The sequence below is a fragment of the Chelmon rostratus genome, chromosome 7 (genome assembly GCF_017976325.1).
Source record: "Chelmon rostratus isolate fCheRos1 chromosome 7, fCheRos1.pri, whole genome shotgun sequence".
In the NCBI taxonomy this organism is placed as follows: Eukaryota; Metazoa; Chordata; class Actinopteri; order Chaetodontiformes; family Chaetodontidae; genus Chelmon; species Chelmon rostratus.
In genome coordinates this window covers 5,428,541-5,456,382 of record NC_055664.1, presented here as the reverse complement: position 1 = coordinate 5,456,382, position 27,842 = coordinate 5,428,541, and the positions used below count along the sequence as shown (strand labels likewise).

The following is a 27,842-nucleotide window of genomic DNA, read 5'->3' as shown; positions in this document are numbered from 1 at the left end:
TCTGTGTTGAAATAACGCGCAGTGAGCGGCGTGTGATCGTGCAAGCTGGGGCCCACTCTAGTGTTTAGATCTCACGGCTGAAGGTGTCATGGCCCTCATCCACACTCAGTCGCACACACAGTAGCGGAGCAGGAAGTATTGGAGCTCCATGACGCAAGAATGTGATGCGACTAAGCCCTGTCCCATAAACCCCTGTGTCTGTGTCGATGTGGGGTTAGAAACTGTGCTCCTCTGTGTTGTTCTACTCCCCTCTCTCTCTCTGTTGCTTCCTCCTGTCACCTTTCTCCCCTTCTCTTTCACTCTCACCCCTTTTCTCTTCCTCTGTCTGTTTTTTCTCAGAAGCGAGGGTTGACCTGACAGTTTGCGGCAAGTATGTAATCAACGTGTGGGAAAAATGAAAACCGTATGAATTTTTTATAAGTGGGAAAAGTCAAAAGTTAGCCAGTCTGAGTCAGGTGGGGACGCGAGGGGTAAAGGTCACTGCTGTACTGCCAGTCTGATGGTTCATGGTTTTAGAAGGACATATTCAACAATCACGTATGAGTATCATGTTTGGGTGTCCAAACACTGACTCGTCAATAGCTGATTTTAATAGAAGCTATTAAAACTCCAACCCCAATAGCTCCAACTACTGATGCTCCCATGTGGACACAAGTTTGCAGTCACACATACCAGCGCTCCATCAGACATATGCTCTTAGTCATAACACACACACACACACACAGCCTCCCTCACATACCAATACTGTTTATATCCCCAGAAGAGCTTATCAGGCACTGAGAGGTTGTGTCCCATTGGCTCAAATGCTGCGCTGAGGCCTCTTGAGGTGGCTGATGATGTCATCAGTGCGGGAGGGGCCAAGCCAAAACGGATGAGCGGCGTAGACAGAGCGCACGTACATTGTCCGTCTTCACACATGCTTCACTGTCAGAGTGTGGTAACACACACACACACGCACTCACATGCGCAGAAAAATGTCAAATCTGAAAGCTCCCTTTAGTGACACTTCCCCTGAATTTGGATTAAACGTCTGGCTGACATTTGAGAAAAGGCATACAGATATGGAGTCATTGTGGGCTGCGAGCCGGATCAAGCAAAAACACTAAGTTATCTGTTTATTCCAAGAAGTGTGACTTTTAACCGGTAACCAATGAAATGGCTGATATTTAAAGAGCGGCGCGGCTGATGGCTGATACATGCAGATGCAGATACCGTGTTGTTTTTTTGCATCTGATAAAGTATGATATTTTAATAATAACAAACAAGAAACAATTGCTTAAATGAACTTTTCTTCAACACTAATGTTGTTGTCTGCTTAAGTAGATGCTCTCTCTGTCTGCGGTGCACTTACTAGAAAAATGTCCACAGAAAATACCCAAATGAACAGCGTTCATTTTTAATTTTTTAATCTTGCATAAATAAATAAAAATATATGAACAATATTTATTTCTAGTGCATCACCCAAGGCTCATTATCTCAAAATACCAGGTATCAGCCTCAGTGATAGACCGATTGATCTGTCTACCACTGTTGGAAGTGATTAACTGTGTTACATGACATGTGTAAATAAACTGAAGAGAAAAGGCCTATAGAATATTTATGATTGAGTAATATGTGATAATATTTTTTTTATGCCTGTGTGTTGCAGTGGTCACCATTTACTCCACCCTGGGAGGTCCAGCCATTGCTCATGGGCTGAATGAGACTCAGGTCACCCACATCATCACCAGCAGAGAGCTCCTGGAGACCAGACTCAAGGTTAGAATACACACCGCCACACAAAGGTGTGCTGAAAATGTATTCTGTTTACACACGCTTAAACTACAGGTGTGCCAAATAATGTTGCTCAGGATAATGTAAGTATAATTTTAATATGATTTAATATGAAAAGGTATGTAGTGATAATGACAATATTCTGTCTTGTTGATGTAATAACGTTATACCGTGACACACAGCAACAACAAGCCAGGCTGAAAGTGAAAGTGATATTGCTGCCAGCTCCACAGGGAGCGACTTCAGTGGTGTGGAAGTGGTTTGGTTACAAAAGACCGGATACACAACAAACCACTGCAAGAAGCGCAAGAAGACTGTAACAGTAAACGTTAGTTTGAAGGTCGAAAAAGACGTTTTTTTGTTTGTCTATTCCTGCAAACAAAGCCAAGTAAACTAAGTTAATATGGGTTTATATCACTGATCCAAAATCTGTCAGTGGTTCCTGACATCAGAGTGTCCCTTGTCTACATGACTAGAGCAGTAATATGACAATAGGCAACTTCAGGTCGCTGTTATCCATCAGAGAGAATCTGAGAGGCAGAGTGTGTCACCATAGAGACATAAAAACAAGAGGAAGTACACATGCTGGATGTTAAGGACTGTTTTTGACAGGTTCAATCCCCAAAGATGAATGGTGCTCGTGCAGCTCATCTCCCCTTTTATCAAGGTGGCATAAACATAGCTCCTCTGCTCACTCTCACACATCCGCTCTCAGCCCAAATATTGATGAAGATGACGTGCCTGCCGCTTGTCTAAGAAGAAACCTGCTTCTCATCACGTGCTAATGTGTACACAATACCCGTGTGCTTGTCGTATTTGTATCAGGGCATCCTAATTGAAGTTCCGAGCCTGCAGCATATCATCGTAGTGGACAACACACCGAGCTCATGGCCCGGCTATCCACGTGGCATCAGTGTCCACAACATGGCTGCAGTCCAGAAGCTGGGAGCCAGTCCTGAGAATGGTGAGCCTGTGTATGTGTGTGTGTGTGAAAAAGAGCACCATCAACAGATGCCCCTAGAATGAATCAAATATATCATTATCAGCCTTCCAAAACCTCTGCTTATCTAACCTCTGTGCATCCCCATTGTTTTAGTAGCATAGTTTAAAACTCTTAGAAAAAGATAGTAAAATATAGTCCCACTCTAAAAGGGACGGTTATGGTGGGGTTTTCTCGGGGTAGGAGGGTGGGGGTGGATTGGTATCAGTCCCATTGGGTCATGTGAATGAGGAAGTGCTCACATCTGTGTCAGATTAAAGTCGATACAATGCTTATTCACTTAGCGGGTTGGATGGAGGAGGGAACATTTTCGCCCCCTCTTTGCCTTTTAGTGTGGCCCCTTGAACTGACTGACCCAAAACAAGAGAAGCTGGTAGTGTCATGTGCAGATAGAGAGGGAAGGAAGTAGGTTTAGGAAGGGAGGATGGAGCTCTGGGATATAAGGGAGGGTCATGTTTACACACAGCACTGTTAACTTCACATGACATCAAGTCTCAGAGCACACACTCCTACATGACTCGTATCTGAGTAAGAGGAAAGAGGAAGAGGGGAGGCCCTCCCCCTGTAATGTACTCTACTCTCCCTTCCTCTCCTTTATGCCTCCTGTCATCCTCTGTTTGGTCTTTTTGGGGCCTGCCACACTCAAAAAGATGCCGAACAGAAAGAAAAATTTCTCACATCACACATGAAGAGTGGCACAAAGTAACTTTTTTCATTCGTTGCACAACTCCCTCTGTCACGTTTTGTGTAGAAAGGAGAGCAGCACCATTAATTCCTTTGGAAAAAGATTGTCAGAACGTTATTCCTGTTTGTACGCCTTATTGCATTTTGCATTGCATTTCCACCTTCAAGTGTGGCCATTTGAAGCAGCTACAGACACTTCTGCCTTCAGATGTGGATGGACGACACGTAGTGTGAACTAGTTTCTTTGAAGCATAACCCGGGTCTTCAGAGTTAGCAGCGCAGTCTGCACACCTATAACATCCAACTTTTAGTATCAGCTGAAGACTCACACTTGCATTAGAGTACTTGAAGTAAATACTTGTTGCATGCATGGACAGCCAGGGCTGGATCGACAGAAGATAACGCAGTACCCACCAAATACACAGCTGAAGTTAGTCGTGTAGTGAAACGTAGTGGATCCATGATCTGTACGGACCCCTCCCCATGGCACGCATGTCAAAATTTGACGTCATCTAAGATCTTAACTGGAAATCCAGGAGAATAATGCGTGACACCTTCTTACCTCCGATTTACTTGGTATTATAAGGAAATTACTACACGACTACATTACTTAATCTTGTCTGGTGTCAAATTGGACATCTTGAATGCTGTTTGCATCTCCATGGTCTTTAATGAAGGGCAAAAGTTCTTTGCTTTCACTGTTTTACAGAATAAATGGAAAGCAAAATTGCATTTGTTCCCTCCCCCTCTTTTTCTTCTGATGTGAAAAATGGACTCAAAAACTGTGACACGATCTGGGCCGTGAGTTTTGCAAGCCGTTGCACCCCTGCTTGAAGTGCCTAATAAGACAGAAAATAAAGAGCATGATGAAAGAGTGTCACAAAGGGGGTAAAGGAGACAGTGTTTTTTGGCTAGCACAGTCAGACACAAGCTGTTCATTGTGCCAAGAGGAGTCTGATTGTTTAATATCACAGCTGACTATTTTCCATCCATGTGTTTGAACTTTTACACGGCCTCTATTGAATTACAGACACTTTTAAATATTTCCTCAGCCTTGGACACCCGCTTCATGTTCTTTTATAGAATCTGACTGTCCTGCACACATACAACACACAGAGGCCATTGCTTTTATTCCAAGAATGTGTCTGTGTGGACAATGTATAAACATGGAGGCATTTCTGTGCATAGCTGTTACACTTTAGTCTGTGTTCTCGTGTGTGTGTGTGTGTGGGGGGGGGGGGCTGTGTGTGTGTGTAGCCAGTTAATATGCTGTATAAATACAATATACACAAATGACAGTGTCATGTTACAAGCCAGCTCTGTCGTAATCAGCTCATATGCGTGTTTGTGTTTTGCGTGTTTTCTCTGTTCACATTACAGCGGCACGCGAGCGTAAGCAGCCACTGCCTTCAGACATTGCAGTCATTATGTACACCAGCGGATCCACGGGCATACCAAAGGGTGTCATGATCTCCCATGGCAACATCATCGCTGGCATCACAGGAATGGCCGAGCGGACACCCAACCTGTGGTAGGCAACACAAACTCGTATCTAAAAACCATATGCCACACACTTGGACATGTGACACATAGCATGCAGGACATTTTAGTTCTTTTTTTGTTTATCATCGGACTGTATGCTTGCAGCATATTTCCTATATTGTCTGCTCAGATTTGTAATCTAGTTTACTGATTCTTTGATCAGATCCCCTATTTTAATCATAATTTTGTCAATTCTAGACTGTGTTTTTTAGGGGGCAAAAGTTCCTGTATGTCTGCTTGTAGTCTGACTTTATTTTGTCAACTTAAAGTAAACCGTGTTTATATTTCTCAAGGAATGTACTAGTATCAAAAATTGCTTATTCACTTAGAAACAGATGAGTAAATGAATAACACTCTTAGGTCTGTACACTAGCATAAAGAATGGAAACAGGAGGAAACAGCTGGCCTGGCTCTGTCCAAAGGTCACACAATCCACGACCAGCAAAAATGCATGTGTCCCAAAATCTTGAACTGTTCCTTTAAACTAATCAAAGTCAAGCCGTTTGACAGTTTCTGAGACTGAACAGAATTATTCACTATTGCCTTTTTATTGCTATCACGATCACTGTTTGCCCAAAGTGAGCAGGGTGCTCCTGAATCTGCTTATGCCTGAGAAAGTCTCCTCAGCTCAGTGTATCTGCAGAAGAGACAAGCAGTTTAAATTGCATTATGTCAGCGCAGCGAGGACATTAACTTCCTCTTATCTGCTGCTTCACTGGCTAAAATGTTGTCGGCTATAAGGTTGTCTGATAGCGCTGTGTTTAAGGAAAAATGCCAAATGCTCCTTCAGGCTGACTTATTGGTCGAGGCATCCATGTCAGCTGAGAACGTGCACAAGTATGAGTCAGCCTGTAATTACCATCATACAACACAAGTGTTTACATAAAAACAAGAGCCGAGCCTCCCTGGGGAATGAGATGGGGGTGAGAGGAAATGCAGAAGAAAGGGAGTTCAGTAAGAGTGGAGGAAAATACTGGCAGTACTGGAGTAAGGGTGGGAAGGATGGAGGTCAAAGGGCTTAACGACGTTACGATCTCAGTCAGTCGTCTTATAAAAATTATAGCTTTCCTCTTGTATGCCATGAGTTGCATACACGTTCATTCAAATGTGACTCCCTAGAACAGTGATGGTCCACTGGTGGCCTGTGGTCCATATCCAGACCGGCAAAGCTTCTCATCCAGCCCGCAGAATGGAATTCGCCCATTCTACTGAATCTGGTGAATCTCCATCCTCTCTGCTTCATGCACCCACCATGAAACCACCCAGCTCCCACGCTGGTCATTCCCTGGCATGGCCAAAAGATGGGAGGTACCTCTGGAGTTGTCCTAAAATCACCAAGCTTGTCAAGCAGACGTAAGAGACGTGACATGGGTTTATTTTCATTGGCCGACTACTGTATTGAGTCCCAAACTGAGTGTTTTCGTTTGCTCCCTGGGATCCAGAAGAGAAGTTTTTGAGATAAGGACTCATTCATAGTTGCTGTGGGTTTGTATTGAGCACAGGCTGCCTGCTTGGTGGAGGTCTGAGAGCAATTTCTAGTTAATTATATAGTGATCAATATGATTTTTTAAGTAGTCTGTTCACACTGATATAGGGTAAAAAAAAAAGGAAAAGATGGCCCCTCTTTTGTACACATAACCTGTCATCATCTATCTCTTTAAAGATTACTATCATTTGATTTATGGTTAAATGTGATTGCACAGCAGATTGCAGATGTATAAATTGCATTTATTCATCTTTTTGAACATCGTTAGATTAGTTAATGCTTGAATGAGATAGCACTGATTACGTTCTGACCTGTTTGTAAGTGTGTCTTTATGTTTACAGTGAGGAGGACACCTACATTGGCTACCTGCCTCTCGCCCACGTCCTGGAGCTCAGTGCAGAGCTCGTATGTATTTCTCACGGCTGTAGGATTGGCTACTCCTCACCTCAGACTCTAGCTGACCAGGTACAGTAAGACTGAAACAGGTATGTTTTTGCATTTCATCATAAACATAATGTACATTGTATATTGTACAATCCAATAAGGGAATGCAGTAGAGGTTGTTTTTTGTTTTCCACCCCACCGGATGAGCTTCTCGACCACAGTACATTGCCCTAGACATACTGTATGTTCACGTTGTACAGCTGGGGCTGGTTATTGAACACCAATATTTTCAGTGCTAACCACAGTGTGGCTGTGGACTTGATTATGGGTAACTTTGTAACTTACTTTTAGTCAAACTTCTTGTGACTGCATGTTTAATTATGAATGTTAATGCATGCATGCAGTTATGACTCACTGACAGTTTGGGAATCCTGTTGAGGGTTTTTCCCAAAGAAAATGTGATGCGCTGAACATCCTACTGCCACCATGTTTTTCATGTGTGATAGTGCACATTCACAACGATCCAGACAATAATTATCTGCACTTCAATACCACCAAATACCAAAGCAGCGCAGCCGATGACATAGCCTCAGTGCATCCCAGGAAAATATCAGTACACTGGTGTGACACTGTACGGATGCAAAAACAGAGCCCAAAGAAAGCATTTAGTATGTAGTGGCCAGATATGTTTTCTACACCCTGTGTTGCGGATTGTACAAGAAATCTTAGCATCGATTAAAAATATTTGGCACTAGTTGAGCAAGTCTTGGTCCAAATGATAATCTTCAAATCTGATGTGTACAATCATTGTTGTGATACTGCTTCTTTTTCTCACCCAAAGTCAACAAAGATCAAGAAGGGAGCCAAGGGAGACACCAGCGTCCTGCAGCCCACTCTGATGGCAGCTGTCCCGGTACGCCAAGACAGAACACTCATCATCTCAACACGCCGTATGATAAAGTACAGTGTTTGAGAAGGCTTTACCTTCGCCTTAAGTTGGTGTTTCAAACAATGCTGTTTGGCCTCGTCTGGCAGCAGGTCAGACTTCTAGTCAGATTACGTTCATAGTCCAGCTGCGGAGAGCAGTGACAAAGTCCAGCAGGCCTGGGTCTGGACTGACTGTGACGTAAATACTCTATGCCTCCTACTCGCCAATGCTGCTCTTCATCACTAAACAATGTTAGACACGCAGGGGCTAAAATGGCATTTCTGAGGTTGGCTAGTGCTCAGGGACGGATCAAGAGAAATATACATGGGGTGACAAGAGGGGAACATGAAGACTTTAAGGGGTGGCAGAACAATATACATTAATAATTGCAATCACATCAACCAATATACCCTCCAATTTAGATATGTTTATATATATATATATATATATATATATATATATATATACACTGCCTTGCCAAAAAAAAAAGTCGCCACCTGGATTTAACTAAGCACATAGGTATGAGCCTCCTATTGGGCAATTACTGCATGGGCGATTATCTTTCAGCTGGCAACAAGTTATTTAACCCCAACTGGTGCAATGAGTTGCTTCTCATTTCCTAAGCAACCATGTCGAAAGACACATCCCAAGGTCGTGGAAAAGATGTAAGTCTGTTTGAGAAGGGTCAAATCATTGGCAAGCATCAAGCAGAGAAAACATCTAAGGAGATTGCAGAAACTACTAAAACTGGAAGGATAGTGGGGATCCATCATCTTCAAGGATGAAATGTGGCCGGAAAAAAATCCTCAATGATCGTAATCAGCGTTTGGTGAGATCAAATCGAAGAAAAACAACAGTAGAACTCAGGGCTATGTTTAATAGTGAAAGTAAAAGCATTTCCACACGCACAATGCGAAGGGAACTCAAGGGACTGGGACTGAACAGCTGTGTAGCCTTAAGAAAACCACTAATCAGTGAGGCTAACCGGAAAAAATATATTTGAAATAGTCTGTGTATATGAAAGGGGTTGCTTGTAGTGACAAACCCACAGAGCTTTATTAGTTATGTTGTAGTTCCCCTCAGTTCTGTGGTGCATTTTAGCATCTTTCAGCCTATTTGTTTTGATTTTCATGGCCTGCAACTTTTGGTTCAATCACACTGATCTCATCAACATCTTTCAGGAGGCAGCTGTTTTGACTGAAAAGGCTCTAAACCCCTCTGAACACTTGCTGCCCAGCACCAAATGGCAGACAGACAACGTTAGCAACTAGCCGGAGAATTTAGCAGCTAAAGAATCAGATATTTCCCTCCTTTCAACAACAAGACCATTCAGTGCTTTATGTAAGACATTAGGGCTTTATGACAACAATGCTAATGTCCCTGCGTAAATGCTGGATGTGTAAATAAGCAGTAAATACCAACTTTATTGTGTGATAACGCGTTAATCTTATGTTTACAACTTATTTCAGCTGCTAGTTTAAGGTTCTGGTCAGACCTCTGTTGTGGTCTACTGTAGCTGGATCATAAAATTCACATAGATGTTGTAAAGAGTGTCAGAACTGACAGCCTGTCAAAGAGTAATGACAAAAGTTGTGTGTGGCTAATATCCACTGACTGCTTCAAAAAGAAGCCCATCATGATGGACATGATGGGCTTTTCTGAATAAATTTTATAAAGTTACCATCTCTTTACTTTACTTTACTTCTCAGTGTATGTTTGCCGGTATTTTTAAGGTTTATTAACTGGAAGTCAAGGCTATTATAAATAATGAAGCCATGACTCTGCTGTGATGTTGCAGCAGACTTTGATTCAACAAGGCAGATCTGTCACAAAGAGGTTTGCATATCAGTGGTCTTCATTCTGTTATGCCAAACACAAAAAGATAATGATTTTTATTTATTCAAACCCCAAAGATGGCTAAACTGATGTTTTTATATTTGAGAATGAAATATATGTAGATATGACCAACCTTTAACTGTCATGAAGAAATCTGATATGACCCTGACAGGGTCAGGAGATTATAATATAACTCCTAAGCCCTTGCCGCTGTTTGTTCTCCTCTCTCTCACACCATGAGCTCAGCCCCGCCCCCACCCCCATCTCCCAGTGGTCGTAGTGTAAAGGGCAGAGGGCCCCGATGTCTGGAACCATTCACAGCTGTAAACAGAACGTGAGAAAGCCCCATGTGGTTATCCCCACGACACACACACTAACACACATACTCACACACACGTACAAATTGTTTGCTGTGATATGACAGCGGGCTGCTGCATGAATCCTACTCGACTTCCTCTCTCACTGCTTTAGCTTCACACACACAAGGACCAGCCATTTTTATTGTTTGTTTGTTTTTTTGCTTGTTTGTGCCCTTTTCCCCATTAAACTATGAGTCCACCATTAAAAGATGCTCTGCTGATTTGGAAGACGAGGTGTTTCTGATCTGAGGGTTTCAGTTCTCTCCACTGCGGTCCCTTTGAGAGTAGTCGAGATAGGCATACATCAGTGTTGTGGCCAAGATGCAAAATAACATCAATTCCTTTGATGTTGCAGTTCCCAGCACAGCCCTGTTGCTATCACCAGCTCACCCCATTTTATCCAAGTTACTGCCAACGAAAGCAAAACTAAATAAACAGATTCACTGAGGCCCAATTCACTCTCATAAACACTTTACACAGTTTTACCTGCATAGCACCAACCACATTCATCCAAATTTACTGAGTGGCTGGTGGGATTTTTCAAGCATCTAGCTGCAAAACAGAAACCAAAACAGTCTGCTTGATGTTTATGTTGCCAATAGTTTCTTAATATTTTAGCCAGAAACTAGCAACGTGTGGTGGCTGTGTCCTTAAGTCATCTTACAACTTCACAAAATTTTGCTGTAAGCCCGTTTTTCTTTTACTTTGTCTGTAATTTTTACAGATTGCTGTACTTTCCTGCACGCATTAGTCAAACTGAGGGATTCATTCACACAACGTGTCTATACCTTAGCCTTAAACCACGCCTAACAACTAGCATCTGAGAGAGAAGGATTCAGATCTGCTGAGTTTCATGTACAGGTTTCACTCTCCTCTACAGGTGGAACTGCAGTTCTCTTCGGTTTTTCATGTAACCCACCCAGAGCTTCACTCTAGTGGATCCCCTTGGTTTCCCTCTTGTTTTGTAGGTCACTTGTTTTGGTTAATCCGTTGGGGAGCCTTGCTGTTATGTAACCAAACTTAAGAACACACGTTCCGCATGTGTTCCTCTGGTCTACGGTTGGGTTGTCTTTTCTGTTTTCATATGCTCCAGTCGTGGTCACTTGGCATCGCTGATAGGCAATCCGATCTCCAGGGGGCAGTGGGAGTAGGAGGGGGTGGGGGGATTTCCATTTAACATTATCTTATTGGAATGATCACAATCCAAATCATATCCATAATGCTAACTACGAAGATGGAAGGCAGAGCAAAGTCTTGGTGAGCAGGCACACAGAGAACAGAGATGGCAAACTGGTTTGTGAGTAAGGATTTAAAATGAACTTCTTAGTCATGCTGATTAATGGGGGTCAGCAGGTGGACATGCTGCTTCAGCACAGACATTTCTGAAGGCACAGTAGGGCACTGATTCTAGATTATTTTTTATAACATTTTAATTATGATAGTGAATTAGTTGAAATGACCCTAACAGCTTAAAACCAGTCGATGATCACCACTTCTGTCGTCAATATATGAGCTGATCTGCAATCAGTACAGACCTACTCTGGACTAGTTGTATGGACTTGTTGTATTCAGAGAAAGTTGTTCTGTTCTTGTGCTTTTTTTTTTTTTTTTTTTTTTACGAGTTCCGGCACTCTTAAATCATCTGGGTCATGTGCGACCACAGCTGGGACCCAACTTCAGCTTCCTCAGCTTTTCTTTGTACCCATCCCAGTACACTTAAAAAATGCTAACAGAAAAGGAGCTCTAAATATAATTGATGACCCAAATGTCTTTTGGGTTTAACCTAGTCAAGTATATACGTACTGTGCCTCTGTAGTTCAGATCCAGTGGCCTGTGGCAGAATCTCCACTCCGCTGGGTCCCACATCAGGAGCTGTGAAGGCAATGCAACTGTGCTGCACTTCCTGTCTCGTAAACGTGTATCTTTTCACCAGACAGATAAGAACAGGACTTAATAACCAACATTTATCTTATCTCACCATATTGTCTGACTGTAATTTATCCTTCTTCTTCATTCTTTTCTGTCTTTTGTCTTCCTCTGCATCAGTCTTACATATTGCCTCTGCTTTTTTTCCTTTACAGTTTTCTCTTATTTGTTCATTTGGCCTCACTTCTGTCTTTGTCTCTGTGACACCATCTCTGCTCCCCTGCCTGGTTCCAGGAGATCATGGATCGGATCTATAAGAACGTGATGACCAAGGTGGAGGAGATGAACTTTGTCCAGAGAACGCTCTTCATTCTGGCGTACAACTACAAACTGGAGCAGCTCCTCAAAGGATACAGCACACCTCTATGTGACAAGTGTGTAGATGAGTTGTTACAGTGGCATTTTGATAAGAGCTGCAAAGAATTTCCTCAACCAATAGAAGAGCATGTTTTTCTCAGGTTCACATGCCTCCCCTGTTAATCTACGCCATTCATCTATCCAGGCTGGTGTTCAAGAAAGTTCGCTCTCTGCTGGGAGGTCAGATACGAGTCTTGTTATCAGGTGGAGCACCGCTCTCCGCCGCTACACAACGCTTCATGAATGTGTGTTTCTGCTGTCCGGTGGGTCAGGGGTACGGCCTGACGGAGACCTGCGGCGTTGGAACCATTAGCGAGAGTAAGCAGTAACGATGGCTGCACAGTAGTATACAGTTATAAACGAAGTAGAAATATTATAAAAATATTTAGGAATATGAATATCACTATGAACCCACCAACTATCGGATGATAGCCATGAAATTTTGTACTTAATTACTTTGATGTTCCCGACATGAAATTTGGTACAAACGTTCATGTACCCCTCAGGGTGAATTGCAACAGGTTTAGGGATCTGTCAGTCCCTCAGGTTAAAATTTGTCCAATATTGTGCAATACGTGTGTGTGTGTGTGTGTGTGTGTGTGCATATATACACATATATATGTATATATATATATATATATATACACACACATATATATATATATATACAAAAATATACACACAGGCACACACACACACATACACATACATACATACAGACATATATACACTCACACATACATATATATATATTGATGGTAGCTGCTGTGCTAATGTCACAGAGCCACTAGCATGACCATAGACTCTTAGCCTTGTTTATCTGCAATAACTCAGTGTGGAGGACAGCAATATATCAACAGTAACGACTGCTTTTTAACTAGACTGAAATTAAACTAAGAATTTGCTCCAAATGAGGATTTATTAACTGGAAAAGCTGCACATTATTGAGCAATTGTGGGAAGTTATTAAGAAAATGTTTCCACAACCTACAAGCAGAGATAAAAGCAGTGGGAGGACATGAAGGGGGAAGGAGAATTTTACAGCAGGGATGGGAAAACGGATGAGAGGAAAGTAATAAGTAGCTATATTGTGCGTGGGCTGAAGTGAACAGAGAAGGGAGTAGGTAATCTGCATCGAAAAAGAAAACAGTGGTGTGGAAAAAAAATCAACATTAGCAACAAGTCCAACTTCATCAAGGACCCAGTTAGCATAAACTAAACTGCTGTAAAACTAAAACTAAATTAAGGGATATGAAAGTCTTTGCTCATCTTGTTTTGCAAAATAAAAACAGTTGATTGTCAGCCCCCAAAAAATGCAGACATTACTTACTGCCTCTCGTAAACAGAGAAATCATTTTCTTATCTCTTTATAATGTGCGTAAAATCATGCCAGTCATATCTGTGGTGGTGATGGCTATCCCAGTAATCTGTTTTGAACTTCATAGCTTATCTATTGGCTTCATTGCCAACACATGTCAAATAATGGAAACACTCCCAGCCTTTCCCAGGCAGACTAAACCAACAGAGCAGCCCACTGCCCGTCACTCTCCACTGCGGTCATTCGAGCCAGGAAAACACTGTTATGTGGACATTCCTTGGGGATGGGGTTTCCATGGCGAGGGAACAAGTGAGGTCGTGTTGCCATGGTAATAAATGTCGTTCCTTGATGCTCGTGCGCTTCCTGATCATGCGTGCGTGCGTGCGTGCGTGCGTGTGTGTGTGTGTGTGTGCGCGTGCGTGTGTGTGTGTTGTCTGTTCCAGTGTGGGACTACAGCACTGGGAGAGTGGGCAGGCCGCTGGTTTGCTGTGAGATCAAGCTCAAAGACTGGGTGGAGGGTGAGTGAGACTGGGAGAGGAGCAGCACACAGAATCCATGATGAAATGCTGCACAGTGTCACGTGGAGTCACAGGGACACACACCAGTCCTTGTTGCTTTTCTTTCTTATGTGTCATCTCATGCACACACACACACACTTTTCTGAGTTTAGCAATCCATCCGCCACTAAGCATTTCCCAGGCCAGTGAGACTGTCAGCATTTCAGGAGAGATCACAGTAGTTGGTCCATGACCTTGTAAGGAAAGCATACTTGTTTCCCTTCCACTCCTGTCCAACTTCCATCTTTTTACATCAGGGATCATAACTCCTTTTTATTGCACTCTGTTGAAGCATGATGCTTATCAAGTTGAGTTTATTGCTCGCTTGGTTCGCACAGCAGAAATGGAATTTAAAGTAAGCGTGCTGTCAGATTTTTATCTCTGCAAAACTGGTATATAGCAGAATCAGGAGAATGTTTGTTTTATTGCGGTTGTCATTGCCTTCCACTGACTTTAAACCCTGCTCCCAGGTGGTTACCGTTGCACCGACAAGCCGCATCCAAGAGGAGAGATTCTGATTGGTGGACCCAGCGTAACCATGGGATACTACAAGAACGAGGCGAAAACCAGAGAAGATTTCTTTGTAGATGAAAACGGCCAGCGGTGGTTCTGCACAGGAGACATCGGAGAGTTTCACGAAGACGGATGCCTCAAGATAATTGGTGAGGAAAGGTGGATGGAGGGGTGGTGGTGGAATAGTGAAGTGGGTGGATGTGTGGTGCATGCATAGCTGGTTTTACAGGTGGTAATCTGCACTGCTTCAGATGCTGCTACATCAAAAGCACAAATGGCCAGCATTGTTCCCCAGATTCCTGGATTTTTTCCAGACAACCTCTCTGTTCCTCCTCCATCAATCAGTCTGGCAGGAAACCTTTTAACAAATCAGATTTTACCTCACTTCCAAGAATTACTCCACCGTCCTGTTTACTTCAGGCGGAGCCCTGAATTTTCTCTGTTATCTCGATGACACTGGTCAGATATGTAAGCAGTGGAACACGTGTCCATCCCCCCTTCTTCTCTTTATCTTAAGAAATGCAAACATGTCCACACTTGCATATGTGTATCACAGACAGCTCTCTCTGCTGTGTCCAGATCGAAAGAAAGACTTGGTGAAGCTGCAGGCGGGAGAGTACGTCTCCCTGGGAAAGGTGGAGGCCATGCTGAAGAGCTGCCCTCTGGTTGACAACATCTGTGCCTACGCCAACAGGTGCGTGTGTGAGCTAGTGCATCACATGAGAGGACTACAGTGTGCTTCTGTTGTTCACACATACTATATACATAAATACAGAAATCATGAAATACATGTGGATGTCTCACATTTGCTCACATTTTCAGTTAGATGTGAGAGGACCCATTCAAGTAGTTTTAGTGTAGCTTCTCCTCAGTCACTAAATGTTAAAACTGCACTTACCAATATTATTTATTGTCAAAATTAAAATTACAATCACAGAGAATTATCATCCATCTCTGCAGCTTTTTAGCTTCTTTTATTTCATTGTTTTTGCTTTCGAGTTTACGGATTTGCTTTCAGTCTCACCGCTCTCATCAATCTCCAACCTTGTTGCTATCAGCAGCAAGTAGCTGCTTACGGCAAAAAGCCGTAAAACCAACCTCTCACAGCATGATCGTTTATCCTCTGTGACATTTACAGGAAAGAGCTTTCTTTTGGTGAATGGAAGTGTCAAGGCCACTGCTTGACAGTAGCTGTTACATAACTGCACATAAAGCAGCGGGGCGATCACTGAGTTGCTACATGTGAACGTCACATGAGTCACAACACATGTCCGTGTACACATGATATAGAGCATTTTCTAACTTTTCTGCCTGTTTTTGGCCACCTCATCCCGACTTCTTATTGCCTGTTGGTTATTTGTACACCCTGTTGTTTAGCAATATTTTTATGTCCAAAATAAATCAAATGACGATGTGTAATGTGAAAGGAGTCACTCATAGTGATGAACTCACAAAGACTTTTCACCGACTGTGCAGCCCCTCTCAGCTCTACACATCAGACAGCAGACAGAACAGAACAACAGAACTTTTTAGTTTCTTTCAGCTCATTGCTTTGGTTTTCACGGCACGCGACTTGTGGGTCTGTCTCACTGCAGGGGGAAATTACGCTTTATTAAAAAGAATTACGCTGAACAGCTTGCAGCTATACCACCAGACATTTTTCTGAGGAGCTGGAATAGTGTAAAACAGAGCTCGAAGGAAAGTCACTGTGAAACTTTCATCAAGTGGCCAGAAACATGGCTCCACATGAATGCTGGTGTTGCTGCCTTTAGGCTGCATCAACTTTTATAAGGTGTTAATATGTCACGGCTACATTTATGTTCAACTTGTTGCGTTCTTCTGCCCCCTAATGACCAAAAAGCATCATCTTCTTGTTTAAACATTGTAGATGTTTTCAAACATTCAATAGTTCCTAAAGGTGATTCCTTTAATGCCTTTGACTGACTTGACTGAATCGAACTACGTGGGAAGTTACAACCTCTGTTACACATTTGCATTTACATAAAAACTGATTTTGAAGGTGGTGGTGCCTCCTGCTCCACGCATGAAATTTTAGACCTTAACCCTGAATCTGAGCATATTTCTGCAGCCTGAAATGTTTATTCAGTTGAGTGTCATAGTGCAACAGATACTGCTCCAAAGATGTCTTGCAGTCTGTTCACACTCTGCTCTGGCATGTCCCGTTTCTGTTTCCTTTTATGGCAAATATCTCACTTGGTGAAGAATTGATGGTTTGTGCATGCACATGTTTGTGCTCCATCACCCCGCTCGGATAAACGCTCAGTTGCCAGAATGCACATTAAGACCAGTGTCACTTAATAACTGCGCTCTGTTTTCCTTTCACTTCCCTCTTATCGTCTCCTCTCCACCCGCTCTGCAGTGATGAGACATATGTGATTGGCTTTGTGGTGCCCAGTCAGAAGCAGTTGCTGGCTCTGGCTGACCGGTACAGTATCAGAGGCTCATGGGAGGAGCTGTGCAACAGTAAAGCCATGGAGGAACTGGTCCTCAAGGCCATCACTGAGGCCGCTCTGGCAGGTGAGAAGATGTCAAAGACTAGCTGAAGCTGTAGCTCAGAGATCCAGACGTGGATCCGTCCAGTTTTTACCACGTTGGAACTGTGTGGGCTTCAGTCATGATATGATGTGTCTTCTTCTTCTGTCGCAGCCCAGCTAGAGCGCTTTGAGATCCCTCGCAAGATACGTCTGAGCCCAGACCCGTGGACTCCTGAGACAGGATTAGTGACTGACGCATTCAAGCTCAAACGCCAGGAGCTGAAAAGGCACTACCAGGACGACATCCAGAGGATGTACGGCGGGAAATAACAAGGACCGGCACAGCATTGGTCATTCTCAAAGCACAGACCAACACTTGATTCTGAACGCTCTCAGTACCCTCTCACTGTTCCTCACGTGTTGAGGAAGATACAAACGATCCCTGTCCACTGCTGCCTTTTCCCCTTCTTCACCCAGGTGTATGACCTCAGTGTGGAGGTCTTTATTGTTTCAGATGTGAGTTATGAAACAGATGGCGTGTTGGCTAATGTTGTCTGTTGAACTCTTTCTGAGCAGAAGCTCAGCTGAGTTTTTTTTTCTTGTCTTTTTTGTCACATGTTTTGAGTTCTGCCAGTGGTTTATTTTGTCTCCCACCCACAGTCAGACTGTGACACCCACGGTCGTGGGAGGTCTCTCCCATCAGAACATCTTCACACCAAAAGCATACAGTTATTTGAGGGCAAATGAGAGCAGACTGGTAAAAATGCCATATCACATCTGGTTGAACAATTTTTAAGGCCATATGCCTGTTTTTAGAAAAAGACATACATTTGTGCTATTTAAAAAGAAAAGAAACAAAGATGCACTGTTGTTTAGTCTATTGTATTTTCCTACAATGATAAAGTATACTTTTTATGTGCTGCACAGACCACACTGTGCACAAAATGCACATTTATTTTCTTGTATTACAGATGAAATGTCTGTGTAATCATTGTCATATTTGATAAATCATGTTTGTCTAAATAAGCCAGTTACAGACAGGACATGAATAAAGCTTTCTCATTGTGCGTGGATGCACTGCTTCTAAAAGCACACTTTGACAAAGTGTGTGTGTTTAGCATTTACTGTGCTGAGGGGTGAACTAAGAAGTGAGATTAATGGGTTAGCCGCGCAGCCAGAGTGTTCAGTGTCATGACGATGGTTCTCTTCAACTTGGTGAGCTGTTGGTAAAAAATGTGTAATCAGAGCAATGCAAACTGTGTGCTATGAGAACCTACATGCCTTTTCCCTTTTAAACTTTATATCATCCATCCATATCATCAAGAGAATGATGAAGGCACAGTAACAACAGACCACTCAGGATTATGTCTTTGTGCCCGGTCTGTTTCACGCTGCTTGGTATTGCAGTTTATAGGACACCGATGAGAAAATGCATTAGTCTATTCAGAAATTATTATTTCACTTTGATGTGTCCTTCATTAGGGCACAGTGTCAGACCTAAATACACAATGCGTGGTAAAATACATATATCAACTTACAAATTTACAGGATTAGCAGTTTTCTGCCAGCATTCATCTTTTACCTTATTTGCAGCAGCAGTGTTGCTTTTTGCTATAATAATTGTTTTATATTCTTCATAGTTCTCCATTATACTGATCTGCTCCTCTGGACTGAAGTAGGCGGCACATAATCGATCCAGTTTGTGAGGAAGAAGAGTCAAATGGGGCACCAAACAGAGCCTGATGAAGAAGACCTGGAATAACAAAGAAAGTTGTTAACCACAGTCGTGATACTCATTGTCTCTGACATGCAAAGAAAGCCTGGCTGTGTCCGACTTGCTTCATAGTAAACACCCCAGGACTGTCTTCACCAGCTTAAAGCCTTGCCACATATTTGTGTCATCTGCACAAGAATGACTGAGTGACTCTTCAAGTCCACACTTGGCACAAACATGGTCCCAGTATCCCTCACGATGTGACACCTGTTGCCTTCTCCATGACTCTGAGTCACACCTTTCTAATCCCTGACTGATTTTTTATTTGATGTTTCTCCTTAAGTGTACATATATGTATGTGGAGCTGTGATCAGCAGAGGAAGCACATGTATAGCCTCTATTTTAACTTTATGATCATAGAGCAGTTTTGGAGCTCCACTGCCTTGTAACATAAGTGCATCCAGCTATTTATTTGTAATTCGCCATTGGAAAAACACTCAAATGAAGGAAATAAAGATTGTGTTTGGTCTATATGCAGGAGTGTTTTTTTGTTTCTGAGAAATACATTTCATATGTCTGCTATAATCGCCCTATAATTCTTTTGGATTAAGCATATCAGCCTCAGTGGGTGTGACCAAAAGTCAGATGATGACGTGTATTTATGTCTGTACCTCTGAAACAACAGAACTGTGTGAAATCAGCCCTCACTAATTCAATAATAGTCACAAGTGATTGGAACCTAATCAAATTCAGCCATTAACTGCTCACCATTTATTACAATATCGAGGTGTAAATTCTCAGGGTCGTCAGACTGATCCTCGGCTGTGTCTGCTGAAAAGGGAGGAGTTGACTCAAATTAAATCAGTCACTTGGAGATCACATTTTTAAAAGAAAAGGAGCCAACCTTATGACCCAGAAACAAAATAAATCTTTAGCTGAACCAAACACTTGTAAACAGCAGTGCATCAGGTGTTGTGTGCACCTCGTGCAGCCTTATGATGTTTCCAAAATCCTAACTTTAATATAGAATTCTGCACTGGTGAAAAAGTAACTGAGTACTATTATTTACTCCAGTACTACACAACTTGCACAACTTTGAGCTACTCAAAATACTAATTTCCATGTCCGGCTACACTTCTTCTCTACTACTGTATGTCAGAGGGAGATATTGCACTTTTCCTCCATTACATTTATTTGAAAGGTAAAGTTTTCTATAAGATTAAAGTCCCGAAGCTAGAACTGCCCCTTTAATTATCCTGCTCCCAAGTGCTTTGTGTGTGGAGTTCCCAACCCGCAGGTTGGGAACCACTGGACTAAACCACCAAACTGTTTTTAAAGCAGATAAAAACAACTCCACCTCAAGCAATGGCAACATGTTAAGATATTGATACATATGTATTAATCAGTATTTATACTGATGTATCAATGTGATTGTGATTTTTTATGAAAAATCTATTGATGCAGTGTATGATAATATTCACTTAGAGGGGAACAGGATAGTGGAAGTACAGTGCTGATAATAGCTCCGTACTTCCACCATCAGATTCAGTTGTAGTGAAGTATTTTTATAGTCCTATTGGTACTTTTACTTGTGTAAAAGATATGAGTTCTTCTACAACTGGAATTTTACTGGAGATTTAAAAAAAATGTGTTCAGCGTGGCATTTGAACTGTAGATCCCAATACACAGAGTGTTATTGAGTGACAAGGATTAGTTCACATCGTATCACCAGTTTCTAAACACTTGGCGTTCCTTCATAACTGTATTTTTCCATCACATCCCCTTGAGGCCTCTTTCTGGACTCCAGAGATGATGTAGTAATCATTGAGTAAGTTAGTAAGTTTAATATACTCATGGGTATTTCATGATTTCATCACATCTCCCTAGATGCACGGATAATGTCGAAAGATACTTTGTTTTATATCTTTTAAACATAGGGTCCCTTCAGGGCTTCCATAGCCAAAGGACTCAGCTTACGATCAGTCCCCGTCACGTGACTCATGATGACGGTCCAGGGTCTGTCTATAAATCAGTAGAGCTGCCAAACTCCAGAGGAGCTCCAGGAGGATACAAGCGGAGAAGTTTCTCATGAGACTTAACTCTTCGGTCCGGTGAGTAGGCAGTTTATGACTTTGTCATTTGTGTTTCGAAATTATTCGTTCAGTTTTATGTGAACTAAAAACTTTTGGTAACTTTTTCTAACCGACTAGCAAAAGTTGTCTTCTACACAAAAAGGCAGAAATGCCAAATTAAAAAAATATGCAAGTACAAAACTTCAAAATAAATTCAACGATATATTTTTATGAGGACTTGTTTATTTAAGTATTTTGATGGAAGGTTAATAATTCACTATAGTTGCAAGAATGCAATGAACTGCAAACTGCATGCACGGAATGTAATTGTAAAGCATCAATTACAACTTTTTTCTTTTTTCTCCTGCTTTTTTTGTTTTTCATAGAACTGGCCATGGCGTAGGGTTAAGATACAGCTAATTAAATTTCATTATCAGTTACAAGTGGACTTTTTTTTTGTCTATAACGTCATAAATGTGGGTGTATAGTGACTCTACAAATGTTCTCTCACAGTTTTTCATCACTTTGTAATCACTCGTGCAGCAAAACTCCACTCGTGCGTAAAGTGTGCGTAAAAGTGAAAAACGCTCATATTCACGGATGTGCTTCTATATCTTTTTCAGTGCACTTTTCAGATCCTCTACGTACCCTGCACTGAAAACATGGAGCACCTGAAAAACTCCACAGCATCACCCAAACCCCTCTTCCTGCACACACAGAGCACCGCGGAGTCCCAGGCGGACAAAAGCGGTGACAACGCGTACCTGTACATACTAATAGTCATGTGTTTCTATGGAGTCTTCCTCTGTGGTATAATGCTGGGCTACTTCCGCTCCAAAAGGAGAGAGAAGAGGAGGATCAACATCTTCACGCGCCTGGTGCACGAGGAGGAGCAGCGGGAGTGGGGAGCGCTGCCCAAGAAGCACAGCCTCACCTTTCCCGCCGCTGTGTCGGGCCTGCACTCGGTGCAGGTGTCCCTTCCGTTCTGCGGTAACCACGGCAACCACTTTGGACATCTCCAATACGAGGGCGCGCTGCCCTCTCCGCTGGCCTGCGCGCTTTGCACGGAGCAGAGCAGCATCAGCTCCCTGTGTTCCTCCGCGGACACGCGCTTCGCCATAGAGGAGGAGTCGGACAGCGGCACGGCGGAGGAACCGGAGGAGAGCACGAAGGCAGGACACGAGAACAGCGGAGATGACTCCGGCTGAGCTCCTCCCAGAAAAAAAGAGGAGAAACATCACCTGGAGGGAAGACCAGAAGGTCCTCAGTCTGCATGTCACTGAGGCCCAAACAGCCCAACCACCAGCAGCAATGCTTCAAGCGTCTATTTCCCTTAAAAAACCTCCCAGAACCAAAATCATCCATGATATGGTATCCATGAAAGGGCTGGGAGAAGTCAGGATGTGATTAGACCTTAGTCAGTAGATAGCTGACAGTGTAGAGGGGGCTTGGCCCACAGTAGTTTTTGTTTGCTGTGTTTTGAACTGATTTTATTCATTTTTGCACAATCTCTGCTCTCCATATTAACCACATTTTGACTCAGCGCCTCACCATACCCACACATAACAGAGAGAGTGAAACACGTGACCGGATGGTCATTTATATGTCGTGTGTTGGGATAACCTATAAAGAGTGACGTGATCATTCTGATCAATTTGATACAGCTTTATCTATTCTTGCAGTGGTAGTTGAATGCAGCAGCTCCACACCCCGGTCAATACACACACATGTTGGATTCATGAATAAATACATACAAATAAATATAGATCTCGAAATATTTCTAAAAAACCCCACTAGTAATGAATCTTTAAAAATGAATGGAAGCGATATCAAAGTGAAACTGAGAGGAACCCAGTGGAAATAGAACACTGTTTACTATCATACTGTGTCATTTCATTGTATCACCATGACTTTGCTCCATCTGGTTGTGACCCCCCCTGCTGGAGCCCGCTCATGACGCCACACCGAGGAGCAGCCAGCCAGTTTGGAGTGATGAGTCACCCTGCAGGGGGCCGAGCGTCAGTCTGGCTCCCTGGCCGTTTGGACTGAACTTGACTCGCTCTTGCCGACACGGTCTCGAGTGTTGTAACGTACCTGGAACCCACTTGAAAGATTGTCTTAAACCAAGATGTGTTTGTTGTAGCTTCATGATCGACACTGTTCACACACGGTCAGTGATGTAGGTTTACTTGATGAAAGCAATGCACTGTACATACTGTTTGACTTTTTTCACCTCGTGAGGCTTTAATTTAAGAGAGTCTTTGTAGCGTTTCTGAAAAAAATAAATGCTGACGAAACTGATGCGAGCCTAATTTTCTTCCTCTGTTGTACTATGATGTTTCACCAGTGGAGGACACTCTTGTCGTTCTCTCTTATCGTGTTGCTTCTAAAAAATAAGGAAGATGAAAGCAAAGGAGTGACTATTATTATCATGGTATTTTTAGAGCCAGCCTACATTAGATGAAGCAGAATAGGGCAGACAATAACTGAACCAGTCCTACCAACGCATCACTACTCACCTTTTTTAGCTTGTGTCCTCAATTAAACCTGCCTCTGACCCTCTCGTTCTTACACAGAGACACAGCACACTGTGTCCCAATTATCCTAATTATGTTCTTATGCATAAAACTAACACTGTTCAAACTTTTGGTGGCAATTAAGGAGCCTAAAGGAAAGGAAATTGTTATTTTTTTCATTTATTAGTATTGTTTCATTGGTGTGGGGGTTTATGGTCCTGCAAAATGCCCCCTAAGGGATCTGAGTCAATTTAAACACCCATCAGACTGGATTATCACATGCTGAATGGCGAACAACAGTTCTCCTTTCAATGAGCAGGTTCCTTATCTGAAGATATAAAACCTGCCACAAACGACCAGGACGCAGCTTCAAGTTTTCTGTTCCTCCAAAGCAACGCTCTTTTGTGTTTTCTCTCTGCTGCGTCACTCACCCACTGCCTCTCTCTCTATCTGTCTCACACACAAACACAGGCTATCAGCAGCACTGCAGGCCCTCAGTCCCACAACTCACTGCAATGACAGCTCGCCACACGAACGTAAGGAACAGTAATGGCCGGAGGGAATACACACATAGATTTTATGACGTACATTCATTGACAGTGTTATAGCCCTGATAGGTCCAAAAGGCATCTGGAAGGGCCTGGGTTGGATGTGCGTGTGTGTGCGTGTGTGTGCGTGTGTGTGTGTGTGTGTGTGTGTGAATGGATTTCAATCTCGTCCTCCTCTCTCATTCAGGCATTTTCAATTTAGTGCCAGTGCAAATAAATCTTTGTGAACTGAAAGGACTCTGAGCATCATTAGGCACAGCAGCTGGCAGGAAATCAGCTCCATTGTCACGCAGTACTTATTTACGTGTCTTTACTTCGAAAGACTTTATCCTCATTTAACCTACTGTCTGCCCAATACTGTACTCAGAATGTCACACAAAGACCAGTTTAAGAGGAACTCGCCTGTTTGTGTATGAGTATATGGTGCCATGGTGGGCCTCTCTCCATTTCTTCATGACGGATTGAACTATACTCCATGCATGCTCAGCTGCTTTTTACATTTCCTTACTTCCATCCACTGACTTGTGCCTTTCAATTACCGTTTTGCAGAGTTGCATGGTGGGGTGGTGGGTGTTTTCTTGTAATTCATGTTCTAGATCACTTTGTAGAGATCTCTTTTCACTGTGACATTAAAGGATAATTTTCTGTTGATCAGTGTAAAAAAGCCACTTCATGGGAATGCTTTCATAGGCACTGTGAGTGTTAGGAATGAACATGCTCAAGTTCCTATATAACAAAAAATACATGCAACCAATGGTAAAAAAAAAAAAAAAAAAAATCTGAATGATCTTATCTTTGCTCACAGAAAGATCAAATATCTGTGAGTTGATGCAAAAAAAAGAGGAAGATAGAAGTATTTTTGTGTCTCTCCATCTCTGTCTTCCTATCTTCCGGACAGCTTGAAACAGATACTTACTTGTTGAAGCATTTGCAATCTTATTTCCTACACAACGTAAACACCCCACTGAATAATTCATGTACAACAAACACACACGACCACACAGTGAACCATTCATTTATTATCAACAAGGAAGTTGTGGGGGATGCACCGCTGCGTCTCCAGCGAGTAGCAGCAAAAATATGTGCGAGCTGCCTCGTCCTCTTTTATGGTGCCACAGCAGCTGTGCATGCGTGTGTGTGTGTGTGTGTATGAGAGAGATAGTGGGACAGAAAGCAAGGGAGTTTTTCTCAGGAAAAAGGAGAAGTCAGAGTAAGCAGGGTGAGAATAAGAAGCAGATGTGATGCACGCAGCGTCTCCTGCACTGTGAAGCAGGATGTTTGTCATTAGCGTCCCCCTGTGAGACTTGATGGTGGGGCCTGTGTTCTTCCTCAGGCTTCACACATACACACCATGAATGAGTCTGGAAACAAGCTCCTTCAAACCCACCATGTTTCTGCCTGTTTCCATTCTCACCCCCCAACAACAGCGGCAGAAAGCTGCTTGAGCAAAAAAGCTAAAAAAGATGCTTCTACTGTACGCTAACTGTCCAGCACCAAACAACAGACAAGGCTAGCAACTAGCTGGCCAAGCTAAAGTCCTGTTTATGTTTTTCAGAGGATGGTGGAGACCAAAAGAGAGTCATAATTTTGGAATGGCATTCCTCAAGTCACAAGAAACTCGCCTCCAAATAAATGCTAATGTTGCTCCTCGTCTAACTCGTTAGCAATCTAAACTTTACAAAGGCCACGTCAACCTTTTAGTGGCCTAAAAAGAAATAATGCAACTAAAGCTGCATGAACTAATTCATATTTTTACATTAACAATGGATGAAATGATTAAATGTATAATGTGAATGGTGCCAATTTTCTGCACCTTCAGCTCATTATCGGCAAACAATGTTTGCAACTAGCTGGCGAACATGCTAGCACACAGCAGCAAAAAAGCCACATTTACTGTAATATGTCAAACGTGTGTGATTTGTTTTGCATTTTTAACTCGCCTTCCTTTCCTTTCATCCTCACAGCCTCTTCTGGAACGTAATAACGTGCAAGCAGAGGTGCTGCAATGATGGAAAAGTACTCAGATACGAGGCAGTGCTGATGAGCTTGTTATAAGAACCACAACTTTCTCTAGGGTTCTCGCTTCGGCTCTGACCTTTTGATCTTTATCTCAGAGTCCATTAGAGTTTAATCTTAGAACGCTTCTCATTATATTATGTTTGTTTAATGTGCCATTCTCCTGAGCGGATTGTGATAACTAACTAACCATTGCAGGCTTCAGCAGGAGTCTGTTGAGACACTTAACCTTGACTGAATTAATGAGATTTGGGCTCAAGATGAGACAGATTTACCTTTTCCTTAGCACAGTTCTTATTGGTGTGTGTGTGCTGACCGCCTCCTCTTTGAATACAAACAGCTATTCTGTCAGTTTTCCTCAGCAGTCCCCTCTATAAACATGCGCTCACACACCTGCCATCACAAACAAAAGGCAAATGGGCTCAAATATTTGCTTGTCCGGAAATGGAATGTGCTGCTTTCAGAGGGTGGGTAGCTTTGCTTTCCTGTACACAAACAGCAGTCAAGAGTCAACCTTTTACTTAATGAGTGTTACTATGGAAACATAAGACAAAGGCTGATTTGCATTTGTGTTGCTGGTCTGGAGATGCGGCCGCACAAGTCAAGAAAGAGGAGAGCCTTAAACATGAAACATTTCAAACATGTGCTGCGACGAATACGACCGTGTTTTTAAAATATCACATTCACATATCACATGTCAGTCTCAGTGCACTGGAGTATTTCCCATCAAACATCAGTTTGTTGTCATCCGTCTTTCTTAAAAGTAACAGAGATACGTGATGCCTCCCTTGAAATATCATCCACCTCATGTCACCCACTGCATGAGCTGTTCCTTTTATTTCAGAGTCTGACTAATGTGGATTTCAGGGGGCGAGTGGACATTCACACATTTGGCATGAAGCCCGGCGTAGCAGGTCTTACCCAGGTCTGAAAATACGTGCTCACACGGCTTTGTTAGCGCTGCGTGTGAAGCTTCATTAAGGCAGTGGGAGGTGTCGCTGCCTCATGCCACTTTGGCGTGGATCACCACTAATGAGCGCCGTCATAGTTCACTGTCGAGGTGCAGAAAGGCAAAATTGCCATTTATTTCTCACTGGCCCATGTAGCCACACGCTACCGTCCTTCTGTTTCATGGCAAACGAAGCAAACAGCAGAAGACTGTTTAAACACACCTTGAGCCCCACTGGTTAATTATGCAAAGACAAGTCCCCTGTATGCTTGTTACCGTGACAACCATACGCTGATGCAGGAGTCTCCATCATTAGCTACATGAAAGCTACACTCTGTTACTGTCACCAAGAAACACGAGCGATCTGAGGAAAATCAGCTCATCCTTCCTCGGGTCTGCACTTTGTGTGACTGGACAAATACGTACATGTGTGTCTACTGACATAGAGAGCACTTTACTGTGGTGCACACCATGTACCAGACGTGCTGATAGCTGACACTCATGGGAAATGTTTCCCCTGTGGAAGGACTGAATGCCTCTGATACACCTACAAGTTTGCAACAGCTCTGTCAATCAGTTTCTTAATAACACCTCATCCATATTTAAGTCTGGAGTACAAGCAGGCTAATTGTGTACTGCCTTATGGTGTAAGTGATTATAACCTACAATTACATTCTACATGGGTGGGGAATCTTATAAAGCCTGTCCATTTGGCAAAATTGAGTGATGGGCAAAATTATTACTTCATCAATAGGTGATTAGCAATTCATTAGCTCAAGTTATGTTACTCCACTGCCAATCAGTTTCGTGAAAGACTTTGATTACATTTGGAGACGGTATTAAATTACTATCACTTTTCATAGGGAAAGT

At 42.7% G+C, this 27,842-nt stretch overlaps 2 protein-coding genes across 3 annotated transcripts in view; both read left to right on the top strand.

The window, feature by feature from the left end:
- The window catches only part of acsl3a (acyl-CoA synthetase long chain family member 3a), a 29,745-nt gene extending 10,385 nt beyond the window's left edge, over positions 1-19,360 (top strand). For both annotated transcript variants that reach the window (XM_041940216.1, XM_041940215.1), the window contains 12 exons: positions 1,649-1,758; positions 2,599-2,737; positions 4,838-4,988; positions 6,827-6,950; positions 7,711-7,782; positions 12,153-12,292; positions 12,421-12,593; positions 14,036-14,110; positions 14,620-14,811; positions 15,242-15,356; positions 17,043-17,200; positions 17,330-19,360. In XM_041940216.1, the coding sequence (XP_041796150.1) occupies positions 1,649-1,758; positions 2,599-2,737; positions 4,838-4,988; positions 6,827-6,950; positions 7,711-7,782; positions 12,153-12,292; positions 12,421-12,593; positions 14,036-14,110; positions 14,620-14,811; positions 15,242-15,356; positions 17,043-17,200; positions 17,330-17,487 (1,607 nt within the window). In that variant the 3' untranslated portion in view covers positions 17,488-19,360. The remainder of the gene's footprint in view (positions 1-1,648; positions 1,759-2,598; positions 2,738-4,837; positions 4,989-6,826; positions 6,951-7,710; positions 7,783-12,152; positions 12,293-12,420; positions 12,594-14,035; positions 14,111-14,619; positions 14,812-15,241; positions 15,357-17,042; positions 17,201-17,329) is intronic.
- A 1,578-nt stretch (positions 19,361-20,938) lies between these two features.
- Positions 20,939-22,678, top strand: kcne4 (potassium voltage-gated channel, Isk-related family, member 4). Its single transcript, XM_041941329.1, has 2 exons — positions 20,939-20,982; positions 21,567-22,678. Exon 2 carries the CDS (start codon positions 21,606-21,608, stop codon positions 22,149-22,151), a length of 546 nt encoding a protein of 181 aa, XP_041797263.1. The 5' UTR covers positions 20,939-20,982; positions 21,567-21,605; the 3' UTR covers positions 22,152-22,678.
- The last annotated feature ends 5,164 nt before the right edge of the window (positions 22,679-27,842 follow it).

Excerpts from the sequence above, each read along its gene's own strand:
- kcne4 (XM_041941329.1), top strand. The coding sequence starts at position 21,606 with ATGGAGCACCTGAAAAACTCCACAGCATCACCCAAACCCCTCTTCCTG.